At 38.0% G+C, this 21539-nt stretch overlaps 1 protein-coding gene across 6 annotated transcripts in view; it reads left to right on the forward strand.

The window, feature by feature from the left end:
• The window catches only part of NFIA (nuclear factor I A), a 366351-nt gene that overhangs the window by 339 nt on the left and 344473 nt on the right, over positions 1-21539 (forward strand). For 5 of the 6 annotated variants that reach the window (XM_077768079.1, XM_077768078.1, XM_077768081.1 and 2 more), the window contains exons 1-2: positions 7-272; positions 4772-5303. In XM_077768079.1, the coding sequence (XP_077624205.1) occupies positions 246-272; positions 4772-5303 (559 nt within the window). In that variant the 5' untranslated portion in view covers positions 7-245. Of the gene's footprint in view, positions 1-6; positions 273-4771; positions 5304-21539 lie in introns of those variants that run through there. The other variant, XM_077768077.1, reaches the window with a different exon arrangement.

Here is a 21539-nt window from a genome sequence, read left to right on the forward strand (position 1 = left end):
TGGAGTGTAGGGAAACTCTAGGCGGGGTTAAAGTTCAGCTCATGGAGCGGCAATCGCGCTGGCTGGCTGGCTGCAGTTGAGCCGAGTTGGAAATGTGAACGCAAGAAGCAGGCTTGATTTTTTTTCTCCCCCCTTCTCTCTCTCTCTCTCTTCCTCTCTCCCTCTTTCTCCTTTCTCACCCGCACTCACGCACACCTCCAAACCGCACACCCAGACGCACACGCACACCCCACCGCCCGGCAGTTATGTATTCTCCGCTCTGTCTCACCCAGGTAAGCAGCTGTTTGGATGCGGNTAATGCGTTAATTAATATCGGGGCGATTGACTGCGGAACGGCGGTGTTTTCGGACGCCCCGCACGTGTTTCGGCGGGGTTGCAGCCCATGACACGCTGAAATCTGGACTCAGAGCTTCNCTTTTCCCCTCCGACTCGACTGACTCTACTCGGAGCGTGGGTCTCTCTCGCCCCCCGCCCCTCCTTCCCATGCCCTCCCTTTCCATCCCTCTCTTGCCTGCACCACCCCTAGGCAAAATATTGCTACTTCACGGCTCCAAATCTGGACCCTTTTGAATATATTATTTATTTTCTTTAACTAGAAGGCATGAAGTCCAAGTGATTTTGCACTAAAATTTTTTTTGGAAAAAAAGTGCGAGCTTTCATACTGTTTTGGTACATTGCGATCTGACCATTAATCACCTACGTGAAGTTGTATGCTTCATATAAAATGTTTATTTACCACTCCCTTAAAAAACCTGCTGCCACTTATTGCTTTCATTTAGCAGGAGATAACGGTTTAACCGGAATATTATGAAAGGCAAAAAAGTATCCATAATTTTTTTTCTTTTCCTTTCTAGATTCTGGATTTATTTCTCACATGACATCCTTATTCCAATATCTAACAGTAATAATACCGGCTATTTGATCTCAGAAGACTCTTAAAAATGCATCTTTTATGTTGAAATGGTCTGTTTGGGATTTAGGCCTAGCCTTAGTAATGGATAGCAGTTGCTTATAGTTATTGTAAAAGTTTTTTATTTTTCCCTAGCAAACTTCCAAAGTTCCTATTTTAGGAACTGGTGGAAGTATGGAAGGAAACTTTTCCAACCACTTCTGGCAAGGTTCACAATTGCATATGGATAAGATGCAAAGTGTCAGAGAATTTGAGTGAGTTATGACTTCAGTGAAAACGCTGAGTTCGAAGCCTGAAGTTCTTGCTGGCCAAAGTTGCCACCCAGAGAACATGTAGACAATACCAGGGTGCTGCGAGAGTGGGGAATGACCTGAGCAGACCCACCAGCGTCTTCTCAAGTGAGCTCTTGAAAGATACGTTTATGTTTGGGGATGGTGTCTATACGAACATACCTGTATCTCTGTGCAGGCCCAGGGCAGAGTCAGGTATCTGACGAAGCCGGATTCTCTTGACTCATGAGCTATTATCATACTAAGAAAGTTTTTTTTTTTTTTGGGGGGGGGGTTAAACATATTTGGCAGTGTGATTGATACATTCACTAGGCCTTCTTCTGGAAACCCCACTAAAAGAAACATTTAGGGTAACAGTTTGTGAAGCAGAGGTACACTAAAGAGTGAATGAGAGCCATAGATTTTGAGTTCTTCTTTAAAAAATTGATTTACAATTTTATTCAACTTGCTGGAACACTTAGAAAGCTTTCGAGCCCATTTTAGAAAGACAGACTTAGGTAGTTTATTGGTCATTAAAGAAAGTCCCGTCAGCACAGTGAAAAGTGCTCTGAATGAAAGAATGAACTCCATATACGTTTGTGTAATTTTTAAAACTTTATCAAGAAAATGTCAGACATCTTATTTGAAACCATACAAGCCTATCGTAACCAAACCATTTACCTGGCCATAGAATGATAACCCAGTAGAAATTTATAGGTGAACCTTTAAAAAGTAGTTCCAGAAATATCAGTGTTCATTGGTTCTTAAACTTGGCTTACTTACAAACAGATCAACGTTTAAGATGCTGATTCAAAGTCATAACGCTTTTGAAACAGGTTTTCAGGTTTGTTTTCACTGGTGGCCTCTAACTTTCTCGCTGAGTACATAAGTAAAATATCCTTTATTTTCTCTTGAATATTTTGAAATACTACATAGCGTATGGCAGTATGTGCAGCAACATGATTTATAAGGGCATACTGGTTTTTTTTAAATTAATTTATGCTGTGCCTTGACATTTCCTACAAGTTAACGATAGTCTTTACTCTTGATGATCTAGAGTATTTCTGATCGTGAGTTGAGAGAGATAACTAGCACTTTAATAGTACATGGGAGTAAAGTTACACAAAATATTGTGCACTTTTATTGGCACATTCTTGAAATCTTTGGGGAGTAATAAGTCGTAAATACTTTTGATGCAAAATTGGGGACTTAGATTATTCTCAATGATTAGCTGACACAGTTGGCCTCGTTCAAGAGTTTTTATGATGAGATATATAGGCATTTGGTTGGCAGGTAAGCAAAATCCTTTTGAACACGAATGAACGCAGTTCACAGTTCTGTGAGAAGCATACTAGAAGGAGTCAGTTCCAACACTTAAACGCCATGCTTTAAAAAAAAAAAAATGTTTATTGTCATTAATAAAGCGTTTGAATAAGATAACATTTTAACATAAATGTAGATTGTTTGGAGTGTAGTTATACTTTGCTTTAGAAAATGGGGCTGAGATTTTAAAATGAAATCCTCCCTCTGGTGAAAGCTCACTTTGTAGTTAAGGCAGACTCCAGGAGTTCTTTGCATGGTACCACAGAGCCCTGGTCCCTAGCATGTCCTGTGTATGTAAGAAAATCAGTCAGTGTGAAGGACTGTTTCAAACCCCAATTTTATGTATTTTAGAGCGTTTCAAGGATGAGCTCACAATTGAGTCATGTTTAAATGCTTTGCGGTTTGGAGTATACCTTATAAACCGTGACCCGAAAAATGCCCCCCCACCCCATTTCTCTCTTTTAAAGTATGGCAATCAGAAAGATTCTCACATATCGGAAATTTAAAAATGTTTATGGGAGAGAAGGATATAATTCTTGTATTTTTCTCTGTTCCCTCTCCACTTAAAGAAGGCACACATGTTATAAAAGCTGACTTCTCTTTTGGATTTTTATTGAAAAAGAGCAGTTTGTGAAGCTAAACTTAAAATGCAGAGCCTAGAGTTGGTTCATAGAGGAGAAAGATAAATGTCAATTAGTGAAATGATTTATTATGTATCACATTAATATGTACTTTAAAAAATAGTCACATGTAGCGTTTACATGATTGATTATAATTTATAATCTTTTAACAGACTTGATAAAATATTTCCTCAATTTTAACCCCTCGGTTTACATTTGAACATTTAAAAATTTAATAATTTATAGTAATAATATTTTGGACATCACAGTTACTTGTGCCTCCAAAGTATATATTCAGATGGATATTACAAACTGAAAAAGAATGCATTTTATAATATTTATCTCTCCTACACCCTTCTTTAAAAAGTCATTGAATATCTCTTTGGTTTTCTTATCCTCATTCATGTGAAAGTAAATAATTTATCTTTTGGGGGATTGTGCGACGGAGAGAAGTTATGTAAGATCAGCGTGGGTTGGTTAATCAAAAGTTAGATGTACTCAGAAAGCTTTGTGGAGGTTACTGTTTAATTTTTCTTTAATTTTATATTTCCTAAGAAAATATCAAGTAGAAGAATCAAACACGTTCATACGACAGTAAGAAAAATATGAATGTCTTAAATTGAATTTTATTTTCAAATTACTTGAATTTTAAGAGGCAACGGGTGGAGGGTTTTCCTGGAGTCTCGTAAACATTAAATGTACCAGGTTCTCTATTTCCTTGTGAGAAAAAGCCTGAAATGTTATTTTCAAAAATTAAGTAATGGTTTTGTTTTTTAGGGACAATTATTACTGAAGGCATTTCACGAAATTAACTGTATTTAGTTGCAACCCTGTTGTCACAATGACGCATTCTATTTACTATCTGGCATGTACGCTTTTCTTTGTTTTTCTCTCCCCCTTTTTCTTTTCTTTTTGTTTCATTCCCACAGTATCAGCAAGTATGTCTTGGAAATAGATCTTTTCTTTCAGCCTGAAGAATATCAAATTCATGTCTTCTTCTGCAGATGCCAAATTTTTCTAAGCTTTTGACAAAAAAAATCATATGCAACTGTAATGCTTAAGAAGGAATTAAGATGTTACCCAAATGACTACGAAACAGATTAGAGTCTACATGCAGTATTTTTAGAGGGAAAGTCTTTGTTTTCATTGATCGTGGAGATGATTTTTGCTCCTAGACTTCCATAAACATTGACTGGCATCTAAATGTTTAGGATTTGCCAATCTGGCGGCCGAGCCCTGGCTGTACTACAAGTAGTGAGGTCAAGGCTGGAGCAAAATTAGATATGCCTTTCTTGAAATAGGGTTAAGATTATATATCGTTATAAGCATTTCAATAGACTTCCCTTACTATCTAAAGGATTTGGGACCTAAGCCCGGCAGTAGAACCTGGTGCACTTTGGTGAATATATCAAAACATTTTTAAATTTTTAGCAATTTTCATTGCTGGGATTGTGAGAAATGATCCTGATAGTTTTCTTTCTCCCCCCTCAGGCTCCCCATCGGCATCCTCTGTATAATTTTGGTAAGGTAATGCTTGAGTCGACTTTCAAGTGAAATAAGCTTTTTTTTTTTTTAATGACCATCTGAAGAAAAGTAGTTTCCTTTTGTCTCCATTATAGTTATAGTTTTGTTTTTGTTCCTCTCTCTAGGATGAATTTCATCCTTTCATTGAAGCACTTCTGCCCCACGTCCGAGCCTTCGCCTACACATGGTTCAACCTGCAGGCCCGAAAGCGAAAATACTTCAAAAAACATGAAAAGCGTATGTCAAAAGAAGAAGAGAGAGCCGTGAAGGATGAGTTGCTAAGCGAAAAACCAGAGGTCAAGCAGAAGTGGGCATCTCGACTTCTGGCCAAGTTACGGAAAGATATCCGCCCCGAGTACCGAGAGGATTTTGTTCTTACAGTTACAGGGAAAAAGCCTCCATGTTGTGTTCTTTCCAACCCAGACCAGAAAGGCAAGATGCGAAGAATTGACTGCCTTCGCCAGGCAGATAAAGTCTGGAGGTTGGACCTCGTTATGGTGATTTTATTTAAAGGTATTCCGCTCGAAAGTACTGATGGCGAGCGCCTTGTAAAGTCCCCACAGTGCTCGAATCCTGGGCTCTGTGTGCAGCCCCATCACATAGGGGTTTCTGTTAAGGAACTCGATTTATATTTGGCATACTTTGTGCATGCAGCAGGTAAGTGCAACGGTGAGACGTTGTTCCGCTCTCTCGTGTGTTTCTTTCCTTGCTGCCCTCTGTATATGCCGGGCCATTCCGGAACCCTCCAAGTGGCAGGCCACGTGCGTAGAGACCCTTGTGGTTGCAAAGGTTATCCGAAGTCAGAGCAGCTGGGAGCCCTGGTGTCTGAGAGAACATCTTCACTCAGGTGGAAAAGCTTAGCTTTGAGAGGATTCTCTCCAAGTTCAGTTCTCTCGGCAAGTCGTGTTATCAGAGGTGTTGGTAGTTCTGTGATAGGTTTCAGCCACATTCTTTGATCCTGGGCGAGAGAAGATTCCTAACACCTTTCTCATAAAGGGGATGTTTTAAATGGCAGGTGATCTAGTTGAAAAACCTTGAGTTTGGTGGTGAGGCAGTATTTGTAGTTGCTTATCTTCTGGGAGTGTTTTTAACTTACTGGGGCCTCTTGAACCCCATGCTTATTAAGAAGATGTGGGAAGGTTACTGTCAAATTGCTGATCATTTGTGAAGGAAAAAGAATCACGTTAATACTCAAACTTAGTAGCTTTGTATTTAGGAATTCGCATTGTTGTCTAAGATAGCTGACGGAGAAACAAACCAGCTCTTTACGCAATTGATGGGAAGGTTAATCTTAAAAGTAACCAACCTGTGTAGCGCATGAATGCTTTGAGAAATCGGTATTGATCATTGATTGAGTGAGTGGCTTTGATTGGTGATAAAATTATTTATTGCTTCAAGGCTGTTTTTAGGCATGTTTTACCTGTGTATGTTATACCATTCTAGAGTAGCGTTCAGGATGAAACTATTGAGGGCTGACTCAAAGAATGCATTTTTACTTTGTTTCTTTTGCCTCGTTTCGGACAAAAGGTTCATTGTGTTATGTGAATGCTCAGGTCTTGTGTAACTTGTTGACTTTTTATATGTACATATCGCTCTTGCTGAATTTTACCTTCATGGCAGTTGCTTGAGCCAGATGGAAGAAAGAAGGTTGTGGAATCCTACCGTTAGGCTCTTTTGGGGTTCATATATTCATGGGTTTTTTTCACCACAAAGGAGAGAGGTGTTACCTGTAAAATCAACCCTGTACTGTTTTGCAGAATGTTTTTAATTCTAAAAATGCAAGCTATTTTTTAAGGTCAGATCATAGCAGATCATAGCCTGTTCTCTATTATTTTCCTCAATGTATGTTTTAGAAAGAGAACTTTTGTTACCCATCTGTCCTTACATAAGAAACCGGAGAAATTAACTTTGCAAGCATGTCACATTATCATTTGCGTTCTGTTGGCAGGGGATCGATGAGTATTTTAGAGGATGTGATCTGTAAATGTTTCAAATATTTGGGTTTTGGAGAATGTGAACTTAATTGTACGAAGCGCCTGTTGCTGTAGCCAGTTCTGGGTTCTTTAGCCAGTTCTGGAAAACGAAAAGGCAACACCTCTCCAGTGACCTCGAGAAAGGAACAAGTATCCTTTTTTTAATCCCCCTTTCACCCTATTGTTACTGTGTTCTCTCTGCCGAAAAAGCTGAGTTAAATTTTTTTAAACATTTATTTGCGTATGTAAGTGGAGATTCTGATAGGGAAAGGCAAGGTGTGAAGATAAAAAAGGATGGGTGTTACAGGCGCTTTCAGTGAGCACTCTTTTAAGATCTTGGGTTTAATCTTTTTGATATTTGGAAAACTAAATAATTTATAAATTGTCACCAGTGCTTTAATTGGCCAGCATAGAGAAACAAGGGTGCCAACAGGTGACACACCCCATGGCCTGCGCTTCCTTACCAGGTACGTCGAGGTGAAGTACCAGTGACATTTCTGTCGGCGTGAGAAGATGCGTTCCAAGTGTTAGATATAAACGTTTCCCTTAGACATAAAAGAGCTGCAAGCTTTCCACTACTGCTATTACACGTGTTCTCTCTCGTTGTTGACCGTTCGTTACTGTGCCATTGCTGCAAATCCTTGAGCTAACACGGTCTCTGGTTGTCTCAGTACCTGAAGGATTATGTGGGTAACACGACAGGTAGAAGGTTGCTTAGGAGAGTTAGCATCCTTATTGCTTATGAAAGATTTATTGACAGCAACGTGGATCAGACTACCTCTCGGTTTGGTTTTCCTGCCGTATCCCAGAATCCCTTGTTAGGCCTGAATGGCAGCCAAGTGTTAGGCCATTGGCTTCCACGGAGCGCAGTAATGGCTGCTTCTCTGAGCACGCAACGGGACGGCTGCAGAAGAAAATATTAAGGGCCTTTTGTCTGACAATAGTTCGGTTTTGATTTAAGAGATTTAGAGACCTGTTATTTGTGGAAGGGAAGCTAGTTGCCAATACAAATACGAGGTAGATCGGTCAACTTACATACAACTGATTTGACAAGCATCTGTTATAATACTGGAGATTTGTAAACACTAAACAATGTTTTTACCTCCTTAAAAGTTTTGAGAACTTGCCAGTATTGGCAGGAGGCAGAGACTCTGAAACGTGCGTCAAGAAACATGCCAAAACCATTGTGGCCTTTTCACCTATAGTGCATTTTTTCCCCCACTCTCTTTTAAAATGTTGGATTTTTTTTCCTTCCAAAATACCATCTCCCCCCCCCACATAGCTCCCAAGATAAGATTTTTCTTTCCCCTTCCTAAAACGTGTACGATAATTATTGCTTCATGCCTCAGCCTTTTCTTTGGTAGGAAGTTGAAATCTTAGAGCACACGTGTAAATACGTCTGGAAGCTAGCACAGAATCAATCATTCTTTAAAAGTGGAGGTGATTTATTCTAAGACTTATTGAGATGCTAAAATACAATACATAAAATACATTCCAGTTTTTTTTTTCCCGTCTAAATCCAATGGCATTAGAACTGTGTGAATTTTGTCGCTGATAAACAGTAACAAGTATAATGAAATTGGAGTGATTCCATAAGCCTGAGGATTTCATCTCTTTAAAAATATAAAAGAGCAAAACCATTTTATGCCCCTAATTTGGTCTTTATTTGAGTCGTCCTTCCATATGTATCGTATGACAACTTGAAGATATTACGGAATTGTGGCAAATGGCTCTCTTTGTGGGCGTGTAACAGTAAAGCTAATTTATGACTAGTCTTTACCAGATGATCTGTATCAGAATCTACAATATACCCGGCACGTGGCAAGGTCACAATTTAAGTTGTTAAGGTCATAACCTTAGCCACCAGGCATTTGACCTTTTAGATAAAGTTAACCTTTGTTCATTAGTAGGCACTCAACCGAGAACTTTCTGGAGAGTTTTTTTTTTTTTTTCTTAAACTGCTTCTGTATAACTTCTGGTAATGTAATCAGATTCTAGAAAGATTCTCAGTTAAGTTAGTTAAATTTTGTTAAGGTTAGACTTTTAAGGACTCCTCTCTTGGATAGAGGTAAGTTGCTGTATCTAAACCATACAGTGATAGTGTCACAATTTATTTTTTGATAGCGATTACCTGCTGTGAGGTGGAATGAAAGCTCTGAGGCAGCTGTGTGGAGACATTCGAAAAGTAAAATTAAATAAATAGAATTATATATACATCAGCTAAGTAAGGCCTTTGCTAATTTTCAAGTGGCGTAAGGCTCAAAAGCTAAATCACAATGAGGATATATACTTTTCGAAGATGCGGAGATTTCCCAAGATTGAAAGTATTTTTTAGTGGCCTTAAAATTTGCTTTGAAAGACTAATAAATGACCAGGACTTGTCAGGTAATTACTGTAATTGTTGGTGAGCCAGTGACAGAGCGAATTGAATTTCTCCCAATGTCCTAACACCAGTAGGGGTAGTTTTACGGTAGAAGGTGACCAATTTTGCACAGCACTGTTTTAGTACAGCAGTTGCAGGTTGCTTCCATGCTGCCCCTGTTACTCACCTTACTTAGTTTTGCTTGGACCAGGAATAGTGACCGTCCTGACACTCACTGAAAGAGCGGTTTGTGGTGTCGTGGCAGTCTGGTACCTGTTCCGTGAACCTGTACGGCCAGTGTTACTGATGACCACATTACCTGTACCATATTGTTCATTTAGTCACGCCCTTGTGAATGCTCCCTTTAAATTATTTACACTCTGCTAGTTTTGCTCTGATGTCCCACGTATTAATCCTTTTCAACAAAGAGAGAGATACTCCCATTCAGGTGCATTTTAGGTTTATTTTGGCTTCGTGATTGCCATTCCTTCATATAGTAATAGAGAAAGCCGTGATATGCAGATAGACCAGATGGTCATGTTGACAGATTGAGAATTCACTTCCTACTGCTTCAGAGCAGGTGTAAGATTGGGAGTGTCTGTGTAGGAGCGCGTGTGTGCTTCGTGTGCATGTGTGTGCACATTCAGGCTGCACACAGAGTGCTCTTTAGAGCACTGCAAATGATTTCTTTTTTTTTTTTAAGCTGTTACTTTAAATACAGTATAGCTCTATGCCTAAGGTTAGCAGTGCCTATAGAATATGATTGTAAACATTTTTAAGTGACTAATGTTAGATTGTTACAGTTTATAATTTTATGCTGAATTAGTTACGGTAATTTCTTAATTTTTAGGTAACTCGCTGTATTCGTTTGTGGCAGTATCTAAGATATGTTCAATATATTTTGTTAGCAGGCACGTGTATGTGTATTTATGTTCAAGTTTAGGACTACACATTATATAATAACACTTTTTCAGTACCTCGGTGAACTCCTTAGTAGAAGGGTGTGCTGCTGGTTCCTGCGATTTATAACAAGAAGCTGTATTCAGAAAAAGAAGGAGTAAGACTAATGCAGAGTGACATTTAAAATCAAAAGAGTAAGTAGCACGCCATCTCAAACTCTAACCATAACCTTAAGCTAAACTCAGGATAGATTCTGTGGCTGATTGATCCATTCCACATTATTGATATAATTTGGAAAATTTTAGAAAATTTCAGTTATCTTTTTATTTGTCTTTTAATTCTTCCAAGGAAATAGATAGCACTGACCGTCAACAAACTTGAGATGAATATGGCTTTTATATCCTTGAGTGTTTGGGTAACTTGAAGGTAGTAACAATATCCTTTGTCTAGAGTGTAGTAACAATATCCTTCATCTAGAATGTAGCGAGAAAGATGGAAATTCAAAGGCAGACAGGGTATAGGAATAGGGGGTAAACATTGTTCTGGAGTAAACTTATGAACGGAGGTCAGCTCGTTTATGGCTAAGAGGTTTGAATGTTGGTAAGAAATTTCCCAATGCTGCTGGCTTACATTTGCCTTGTCTTCTTTTCCACCCAGTGATGAATAGCATTAATTTAAACCTATTTAGGGCTAGTGTGGGAGAAACCACAGCCTTTGTTGTGGTCACTGCTGTACACAGTAGGACTGGGTGTTTCACTTGGTTAAGGCTTCAAGCTGCTTCCAGAGGATGCAGAATATGGCCTGTCAGTTTTTAAAAACTTGCACAGAAGCAGCAACAATTCTAATTGTTCGCAAATGTTAATATAGATTATTGAAAGCAATTCTGAGGTTAAGAATAGAAGAAAACACATGAAATACAGATTGAATTCACTGAAAGTGCTAAACACTGGTTTATTACCATCTCGGCAATAATTTCCCCATTGTTATTTAGAGGTTAGATCTTGTTTTTAAATATATGACAAATCGTAAATCCTTGCGAAGTGGGAGGTGTGGGCTATGGAGAAGGAAGAAGTCAGGTGGAAGAGGAAGAGAATGAATGAACTGGCATGCTTTGTTAACAGAAACACAAAACTGTGAATTTAATCACAAAGGGAGATGCTCTCAAAAGTGTTTTGGTTTAAGTAATGACTGTAAAAGGACCCTGAGCACCAAGATATCAAGTGGAGAATTTTATAATCCATCCCCCTGCGTGCTTTGGCATAGTTTGTTTTAGACTTAGAGACTATTTGGGGCTTTCGGAGTTCCTATTCAGATTTTTAGAAAAGAAAAGTTTTGCAAAAATTCTTTTTATCTTTGAAGGGTCCAGTTAAGGGACACGGTGACATGCATAAACTTGGAAAAGGGGCTGTTGAGATGTTTATGATTATTACCATCTTGCTTTTTAAGGCGGTAACTTACGTGTTAATCAGAATTTTGGCTGTTGCTTAGGCAACTGTAAGATACAAATTATTGACCCAAACTTTAGAGTCCCTCTGAACTTACCAGAATTCTCTAGCTGCTGCTAAGACAGGAACAACTTTTACCCTAGGTTTTCTCCAAAATATTAGAAAACAATGCTCCATGTGTTGTTATGATCATTCAACAGTGTAAACGTGTATTTTATCTAACGGCATTAGCTCTCCTATGAATATTCTAGTTAAATAAACATGGCTTATAAGGCAAAGAAAGAAGTCCACAAAGGACAAATTGCGGCAACCACGTGGAGAGGATATTTTTGCCATTCTGTTTGTAAAAGCAACTAAATCAGATAAAATTGAGAGAAAGGAGTTCTCTTTTTTTGATACATATCTTGGCCCCTGTTGGTCTTCTTTAATGCATAATATATTGCTCATCCCAAACCTAGAAATAATCAGGGTGATCATAATAGCTAGAGATTGAAGTAGAATAGCTTTAGTGTCCTTTGAGACCTTTAAACTTACTTCTCTTCCTGTCTTTCACAGGCTTTTCTGTGTAAATATTTTGGACCTAGATCAGTTGACAGTAAAGAATAGGAGACAGTGGAAGAAAGGAAGGCAGGAAGGCAAATAACTTTTATTGAGTTGTCTTTTTTGCAGCAAGCATTATCCTAAGTTTTTACATGGTCGTTTTCTCTTTTTTTCCCCCCTCTTTCTTCCTTTCTTTCTTAGTCTTTTTTAAAAAAAAAATTCATGGCATTATTGCAAATAAATATACATTCTTCATTTATGTAGGTGAAAATAAAGTCTCAGAGGGTCCAAGTGACATGTGTATAGTAAGATTAAACGCGAGGCCTTCTGATTCCAGCCCACTGACTGCTCTTCTACTTACAGTTGAGATCCGTTCTGTATCCCTCTCTCTATCCTGTTGTGTGGGGGTTGGATGTCATTTAAATGGTATCCCACACCTGTCTTGAATCAGAGGGAAAGAAAAAAGCCAAAATCCAGACCCTTCGCCTGGAGATATTTTACTGTGGAGTTCACTTCTGAGGCACAGAATGAGCCCATACTTGGTTAGGAGAGGAAGACAATGTTCTTATGCTTTGTGAGTGTTGGGGTCAAAACTCTGCAGTGACTTGTTTTTTTCTTGTTTTTAGAATGTTGAAGTTCATTGAATAGAAGCATTATAACACAAGCTTAAGATCGTTTTTTTTTTCCTTTTTCTAAGATAGATGAATTGGTTCTAGGTGTTTTGGGAAGCCACTGAGAATTAAAGCAAACATTAGTTTAAAAATCAGAATTGCATGTAATATTTTATTAGGTAGATTTTGTACATATTTTCTTATGTGCACAAACAGTATATTTCTAACTTCTCTTAATGATTAGATAAAAAAAAAATTAGGTTTACATTACTCTAAACAGACCCTTTGATTATGGCCTTGTGGATAATTATTTTAAAGAAAGCAAACATTGAGTTTTATTAGTTAATATTGTTTTTTAATTTAAAAGAGAAAGAAAAATTGAAAATAGGAACAAGGTTCATCTTAATGCCCTTAAGTGACTGATTAATTGATGGATTTATTTAATACCCTTACTTTCATATCTTTAAACTTAGGCAAGATTAGTTCTTAATGACTTCAGTGTAAAAATCCAAAGCCTCATTCAGTGTGAATTTTCTAATTGTAAATAGAAAAAAAAAAAAAGACCAGTAATTATAATTCATACTACATTCATTTTATATCTATTAATTTTTGTAGGGTTTATTTAAAAAAAAATAAGCTGCGGAACTGAATTTATATTGAATAAAATAAAAATGTAGCTTTCTTTTTAAGTTCCTTTTTTAGAAATGCTAATAAATTAAAAGTTAGGGTTGTTCAGAGTCACTGTTGGTTATGCCAGAAAGAGAAAACTGAAGTATGTAAATAAAAGTATATAATGGAAACAAGAGGATTGGAGTAAAAAATAATACACCCCTTTGTTCCATACTGCTTCCCCTTTGATGTCTCTGATGAGCATTAATGGTGGTCCCTGTAACCTGTGAGTTTCCAGACCTAAATAGTTTTCAGAGCACTTATATTCATGGAAATATTTTAATGGCTATTTTCATAGGTTAAAAATGTGAGATGAAATAAAAGTAACAATAAAACATATCTTTAAAAATGAATACATTTCAAAATTTGTATGTATGTCTGTTTAGCATCTGCCATTGTCAGGCTGTTGTCTTTGTTGCTATGGTTTGGGTGATTTTATTTCCTTTTGTAATTTTGCCAGCCCATGATTGGATAGTGCAACATGTTCATGCTGTTGGGGAAGATGTAGCTGTGGTGAGTTATATAGCTTGATCCGAGTGACAATTCTTGATATGGAAAGATATTTATTTGCCAGTGGATAATAGGAACTCGTGCTATAATAGCCATTATTTAATTTTCAAAATAAGGGACATATTATTTACTAGAGGAAACTCAGAACGATCTCTTCTGTTATGTGCCTGCCTCTTCCCCTATTGGAAGCATCTCGAATTCTGTGTATTTTAATCTTAAAGGGATTATTTAATTTTAAACTCCTAGATGCAGTGAATATTCTACATGCAGGATCCTATCATTGTCACTTTCAAATATTCCATTGCCTTTCAAAGGAGCTGACATTACAAGTCCTTAGGTTGACAAATTCTCATCAACTTTTGTGAAAAATTTGGCTGCAGAAGGAGTAAAGTCAAAAGAGGGCCATAGACAGATGGATTTCAGTGTTAAGATGACATCAAGCCCTTCTTCGTGGCATTTTTAAACATTCTAAATGAGTGAGGAATGGAGATGCTTAAAGAGCTCACTATAGAATGAGTAATTAAGATACTATGTATCTGCATGTAAACCTTTGTAGCATCCTATTCAACAGAGCTGTATGGGCTCAGACACAATGGCAGATTAGCAATGAGAATCATTAATATCCTTTATGCCGAACACAGTTCATAAATAGTATTAGATATTAAAGATGTTGATGGAAAACAACATATAGCTGAGAATATAATTTTTGCATTAAGTAATGGGAAGTTAAAGATGAGTGGGTTATACATGTTTAAGATCAAGCAAGGATTCTGGCTAAGAATTTGGCGAAAGCTGCTCAGTATCTTTTTGTGACCATAACAAGATTTTTGCCTGGACACATATTATATAAAAAATCAGTAGGTTACTAAAGTCTCTGATTCATTTAGTTGGCTTTTCCTCCCTTCTTTTAAATGGTAGAGGTTCTCTTTTGGAGAGTAGTTTCAAGTAACTTCTGAGAATGAAGTCTTTGTAACTTGATGCTGTTCAACAGCGTAACTATTGTTGTATGTTCCTGTCAGGGAGAGATAGTCATTGCAGTACTTTTATTGTATGGCCTCTTAATATGTGACAAGGACTTTTATTAAGAATTCTTTTTTTTCTGTTAAATGTGCTTTAGAAAGTCCTCCCCCTCCCCCCCCCCCAGTCAAGAATTACAGAGGTTTTTAATAAGATTCAAATGATTTTTTATTTTTTTCTTGGTATATTCACCATATGGACAAAAGTCCTATTTTCAAAAAAAGGTTCTGGAATCCATGTACTTTAGATTTTTCATAAAATAAAGTGGGAGTAGTAATTAACAGAAAAGTGCCATCTCATCAGGGCCAGGATATATACAGTCCTTTGGAGAATGAGGATATTACAGCCTCAAATGTTAGGGTTGAAGAACTAATTGTTCTAAAGGTATTTGCTCCTCATCTCAGAAAAGATGGCAGACATGCAAAATGGATAAATGTAATCCTTTGTACTTTTACCACCTACATTTTTAAACTACAGTGACTCTGATTTCTCTAGAAAGGTCAGAGGTTTCAGACAGAAAGCTTTGTAATTCTTCAAAGAGAGACATTTTCAATTTTGCTATATAAAGACTTATTATGCATAGCTTTTTTACTTTATTTACAGTTGAGCCTTGGAGGTTCTGGGGTGGGGGCAATGCTCAATCCGAGAAGCCGAGAAGCTGTGTCATGAGACAGCAGAAGTGGATGGAAATAGTTGGGGAGGGGGGAGAGGGAGGGAGGGAGAGAGAGAGAGAGATTGGGGAGGAGACTAGATTCACATTTAGAGATGCACATTTCTGGGCCTTTGTTACCAGTCACCTTGTTTAAAAGTGAAGACAGGGCTGCTGTTACAGAGCATTTTGATCTGTACACAGAGCATTCTGTGATAGACTCCAAATATTTTGGACATTTCAAGGAATTTACATATCTGGGTGCCATGTCTTAGGGTTGGCTTTGTTGGTTTGTGGATATGGGCTTCTCCGATTTTATCTGGGCTTCTTTGTTTCTGTTTTGTTTTCCTTTTGGACCTCTCCGACTTTGGGAGAATTGTTCATGTTTGGTGGTGCGGGTGGTAGAGATGGTAGTTGACTTCTGTCGTGGGTTGCTCCTATTATTTGGGGAAACAGAGGCTCAGAGAGTGTTAGTAACTCACTCAGGGTCTTGCCAAGAATAAGTGGTGAAACCAGGATTAGAGCCAGATCCATCAGAACCCAGACTTGTGTGGTTAACCTCTATAATATTTAAATTGGCTTTTCATATATATTATTTTATTAGCTTTTCATATAATCCTTACATTTAGGTAGGGGAGCTTTTATAATTACCTTTAGGCAGGTGAAGAAGCAGAGAGGCTGTCCATGTATGATGGTTAGTTAGTAGTTACGGCTATTCACCTCCAAGGTGTTCCTCAAGATATCAGGCTTTCTGAGTTCCACCCCTGAATTTATGGACAGGGTAAAAGTATTTGCTGGCAGTACATAGCAGTGGTGAAAGCCATGGTTTTCTCTGAAGCTTAAAAAGTAGTGAGCCACTAGGGGCGCCTGGGTGGCCTAGTCGGTTAGGCATCCGACTTTCGCTTGGGTCATGATCTCGCGGTTCGTGGGTTCGAGCCCCACGTCGGGCTCTGTGCTGACTGCCAGCTCAGAGCCTGGAGCCTGTTTCAGTCTGTGACTCCCTCTCTCTCTGACCCTCCCCTGCTCACGCTGTCTCTCTCTCCCCTAGAAATAAATAAAACATTAAAAAAATTTTTTTGAAAAAAAAAAAGTAGTGAGCCATTAGAGCTTTTTCTTGTTTGTTAATAGATTTCAGTGTTTCAAACCTTGAAGGAAACTGTCTTCTTTTTACAAAGTGAAGACACTAAGTGCATGCATCCCAGGAGCTCCAAAGACAGAGCATTCTTGTGTAAATTGGAGTACAGTTGTAGCCTCTTGTTACCACAGCGCTTTGGCTGGTGTTGGCATAGAAAATCTACCTTGGTTGCCTTCGTTGACAGATTCTACCATGTCATTGGCAACTTGGTTCAGGAAACATATTTTGAGCGCTTGCTACCTGTTAGGCACTGTGCTGGGTGCCAAGGATACAAAACTGAAGAAAATACTATGAGATGAGTTGATGCCATCTTGGATGAAATTTCTCCAGAAACTAAGATTTCAAAGCTTTTGATGTTTTTGAAGTAGGATCCTTAGAAACTCATAGCCCACAAGAAGTTTATTTATTCATTCTTTTTTTTTTTTTTTTAATGTTTACTTATTTTTAAGAGAGAGCATGAGCGGGGGAGGGACAGAGAGAGAGGGAGACACAGAATCTGAAGCAGGCTCCAGGCTCTGAGCTGTCAGCACAGAGCCGGATGCGAGGCTTGAACTCAAGAACTGTGCAATCACGACCTGAGCTGAAGTCAGATGCTCAACCAACTGAGCCACCCAGGGACCCCATGGAAGTTTTAAACATTTGCAGAACCAGCTGTTGCTGTTGCCTTCTTACTGTACCATTGGTACCTGTTGAGGAATTCTGTCATTTGATGAAACTTCCTACTATGTTGTTAAATTTTTTTGTTTTCTTATGTCAGAACTGTCTATGCAAGTGGAAAGAAAACCCAAGCAGATACAGGACAGGGCACAGGTGTTTTTTATTATTTAATAGTTTCACGGTGGCATGTTGGTGCACAAGAAAGTTCTATTTCTTTTTTAGAGGCCGTCCTTCTAGTAATGCTAAAGGATAAAACAGAGTTATAGGAAAATGAAACAGCAGGAGATGAGGGAGTGACAAACAGAAAGGAAGGGAAGGCCTTGGAGAGCAAGCCGTGGTGAATTCATTTGGCAGTTGGTAGTAGTTCCTAAAACACAGCCAAGTCTCAGTATTATAGCCACTTAAATTCTCTGTTTTGCTCTATCTCTGAAGAAAGTTAGCAATCTTGAGACTTTTACACTGAAATGGATTGTAAGTTGTCCGAGGTCTCAAGCTGCTTTGCCTCTCTTTCTCCTGTGAAAAGAAAACAGATATGGATTACATTCAGACAGAAAGCATGGAAGACGTCCTATATGTGCGAGTGTGTGTTAGTGTGTTAATGGGACAGCTGTGAGGGTCTTCTGGGAAAGTGTGTACAGATGGTGACAGGAAGGAGAAGAACTATCGCATGTCTGATAAATGAAACACAAATAACGACCCCAAAATCTGGTGGTCCCAAACAGTGTATATTGGAGTTTTTTTGTGTTTTTTTTTTTTTGTTCTCTGTTCTATCCGCTTATTGTTTAATCTGAAAGTGAAATCTGTTTGCCCAGCCAATAATATGTGTGCTTTTCTTTATATAGAGTGTAGAACAAATGATTTGTTCTGTAATTATTTTCAAAAGGCAGAAAATCTGTGTGTAACATTGAGAATGGCATGGGATTGTCATAGAAACTCACTCTGAACACTGTAAATAAAAATGGTTGGGGATTAGTCACAGTACCATGTGGGACATCATGAAACTGAAGACAGATTTCTTTGTTTTACAGTCAGTAAGAGAAGTGAGGCAGACTTGATAGAGTTCATGGGATGTTAGCAGTTCATTTCCTCGAGGGAGAACCATGTTGTCTTCAGATTAAATAAGCCACCTGGATACAGACTTTAGAATTTACCTGATGCTTTTAGCAACAGCTGATGTTACCTTTATTTTAACAGTGTTTCATCTCCAAATAGTGGAAGTTTAACAAGTTTGAAAATCTCTGTTTTTGCTACTCGTCTTTAGAATCTCCCCCTCTCACTTCCTCCCCCTCACCTTCTTTTCTTGTAATCGTGAATAGCATTTTTACAGATCTGGCCTTATTCTGTTCTGTTTTCTTTAACCTTCCATTTATTTTTCACATGGTATGAATAAAGCTGAACACATTAACCCTAAGCGGACTTCATTAATGTAATATATTTTAAGTCATATATATTCAGATTAGAATTATGAGTCTACAATATGAAATGCTTCTCTGTTTTTAAATCTGTTACTTAGGAGGAAACCATTTCAGAGTATTCTCATTGTCTGGGTCCAACATCTGGAGAAGAGATTGTTTGTCTTTAAATTTTGGACTGAATCCTCATTTGCAGATTCCCACCAGGGTGATGTTTCAATAAACTCTAATGTGTCAGTTTTGGATCCTTGAACTTTTAGAGGTAGGAGCTGACCTCTGAGAGAGGGTTTCAGGATGTAAGGAACTTAGTGTGTGGAATGAGTCCTGCTTCTGACAAGGCCACTTTCACGATGCTATGCGTTGTCGAATGTTCCTATTTGTAATCAAGAGAGTAGCTGCTATATTTAAATAAGGGTAAGGTGTACTTAGACAAATGTAGGATAATAAAGTGAGTATATTCCCTTTCTGGATTGAGTTGTATTCAACAGTGAATACAACTCCTCTTGACTGGAGAGAGCACATGCAAGACTGTAAATGAGAATTTGGGTGCATGGGATATACAGGGACAGGCTGTCTTCTTGCTGAAGGCTGTGGTCACACTTTATATCATTGTAAATGCAAATATATATGTATGTATTTTTAAATATATTTTCTATTTTTTAAGTTTTATTTTAGAGAGAGCACAAGCAGGGGAGAGGGGCAGAGGGAGAGACAGAGAGAATCCCAAGCAGGCTCCACACTTAGTGCGGAGCCTGGTGTGTAGGGCTCAGTCCTACAACCTTGGGATCATGACCTGAGCCAGAATTAAGACTCAGACGCTCAACCGACGGAGCCTATATATATAAAATAAATATATGTGTATTTTATATCATTCCTTCCACTGAGCATGTCTTCACCTTTAATTGGCTAATATTGCTTAGGCCTTCTTCCATCCGACCCTAGTTTTGGGCTGAGGGCTCCTTCCGTATATTTCCACAGTGTCTTGTTAGCACTGTGGTAGTGCTCACCATTAGAACTTCAGACATCATAATAAAATGATCTGTCTTCCACATTGGGCTGTAATTTCTTTATGAGCAGAGACTAAGTGGTGTTTATTTCTGTGTCCCCTCCCCCATAGAGGTACGTAAGCTACGTAAGAGTTGTATTTATTTTTGTGTCCCCTCCCCTACCACCTAGTATATGTTCAATACCTTTGTTGAGCTGGTGACCAAATGGAAAATCTGGGTTGAACAAAACAAAAAATTGTGAGACATTTATAATATGAATTGAAAAACCAGGTGACATATAGTATAGCTTTTGTTCCCTCAGGAACACTGAATTTATGCCTTTTTTTTTCTTTTTTGGTCAGAATGATTTTCCCTTCTTGCTTTATCTATCATGTTAACTGATTTTTGTTTCTTCACCAGAATCCAAAGTTTCATGTTAACCCAAAGGAGGTACTGACATGTGAATAATCATTAATTCTGAAAGTAAAGGTTTTGTGATGCTAGACTATTTATAAAAAATATTCAGGCTGTTTGTTTTCCTGTCTAACATCCTGGGCTTGACATTTATCTGAACTGTTTACCTAGGAAAGTGATTGAGTAATAAAGCCATTGCTCCAGCTTCTTTGTGAGGGAATCACTTTTATATACTAGCAGTCATTTATCAAGTACCTACTGTGTGCTAGGCCTCCTGCTGGGAGGGAGAGTAAAGGATTTCAGTTTCATGCTTGAATTTCTAAAAGGCGTGATCTTAATTAAACATGGATCACTCTGCTCAGGACGGCACCCATTTTGGTTTGTTTTTGAACCCCGCACTGTCTTGCTCTGCAGGGAAAGTGCTTGCTAGCCATATCCTTACCTCTAGTGAGAATTTGCGGGTTTGTGTGTCCTTAACCAAGTAGGGTACATTTTGGCATGGTTTGGAGAGGCCAGAGGCGGTTGTAGTAGAAGAGTTAAAGGTCAGAAAGAAGGAGTTGAGCCCAATTATATATGGTGACTCCTGAGTTCCCCCTCCTAGCTAGTGCCGTACCCTCATTAAAACTGTTAGACCAATTTCATTAGCTCCAAAATGCACCAGCATATGTAAATCTTCTTTAATTGGAGACCTATTGATTGTAGGGTAACATAAGCCTCTCTAAGGGAAACAGAACCCAACTGAAGATAAGAGTTTCTTTCCCCCCAACACATACAGGATTCATGATTTTATTTCTCTAGGCATGTTCATTATCAACATCGTCCCACTGCAGATTTTCCCATAAAGTGTTTCCGTCTGGCCCCGTCTTCATATCATCTAAAACCTTCTAGTATCAGCAGTGGATAATGGAAGCATTCTGACAAAAATATACATTTCTTTCTTCCATTTTTTTAATTAAAACCTTAAAAATAATGAGAAACAAAAACTTTTAAAATCCTATGAAAATTAATTTGCTTGAAAAACGACTGAAAATGAATCTTCTTTTGTGTTTTCATAGAATGCTGCAAGGGACCAAAATCTGACCATCTTCTTTAGGTGAACAGTCACTAAAAATGTTCCAGTGGGGAATGAAAACTAGAATGTAATTTTTTCCACTTATATCCTAATTGGATCTCAAAGCTACAGAGAGGATAGTGTGCCAGCCTGTACTTTTTGCAAAGTGGTATAAAGTATGGGATTTTACCACTGTGCTTCGTAGGATTGGAACGTTTTATAACTGGTAAACTAATGAAAAATCTTGCATTTTCATATGTATCTTCTTGCAGTTTCATCCTTGTTTCTGAAGTATAAGATTCAGGTCAAGGTCAGTGTATAGCCATATAGTAAGAATCTTAGGAAGGAAAAATATCTGATGAGATGTTATATAGATTGTCATCCAGTAATTCAAAAATTGTCTTTGAATGACAAAAGCACCAGTCCAGACTGTATTGAAGAAGTAAATATCTATTTTTCCTTTCTTAAAATTACATTAAAAAATATGTTTAATGTAAGAACTTGAATTAGAAAGCATTTTAATTTCTCTTTCTCTTAGAGCATTATTGATTTCTAAAGGAGA

Source organism: Crocuta crocuta, unplaced genomic scaffold, assembly GCF_008692635.1.
Source record: "Crocuta crocuta isolate KB4526 unplaced genomic scaffold, BGI_CrCroc_1.0 scaffold85, whole genome shotgun sequence".
NCBI lineage: Eukaryota > Metazoa > Chordata > Mammalia > Carnivora > Hyaenidae > Crocuta > Crocuta crocuta.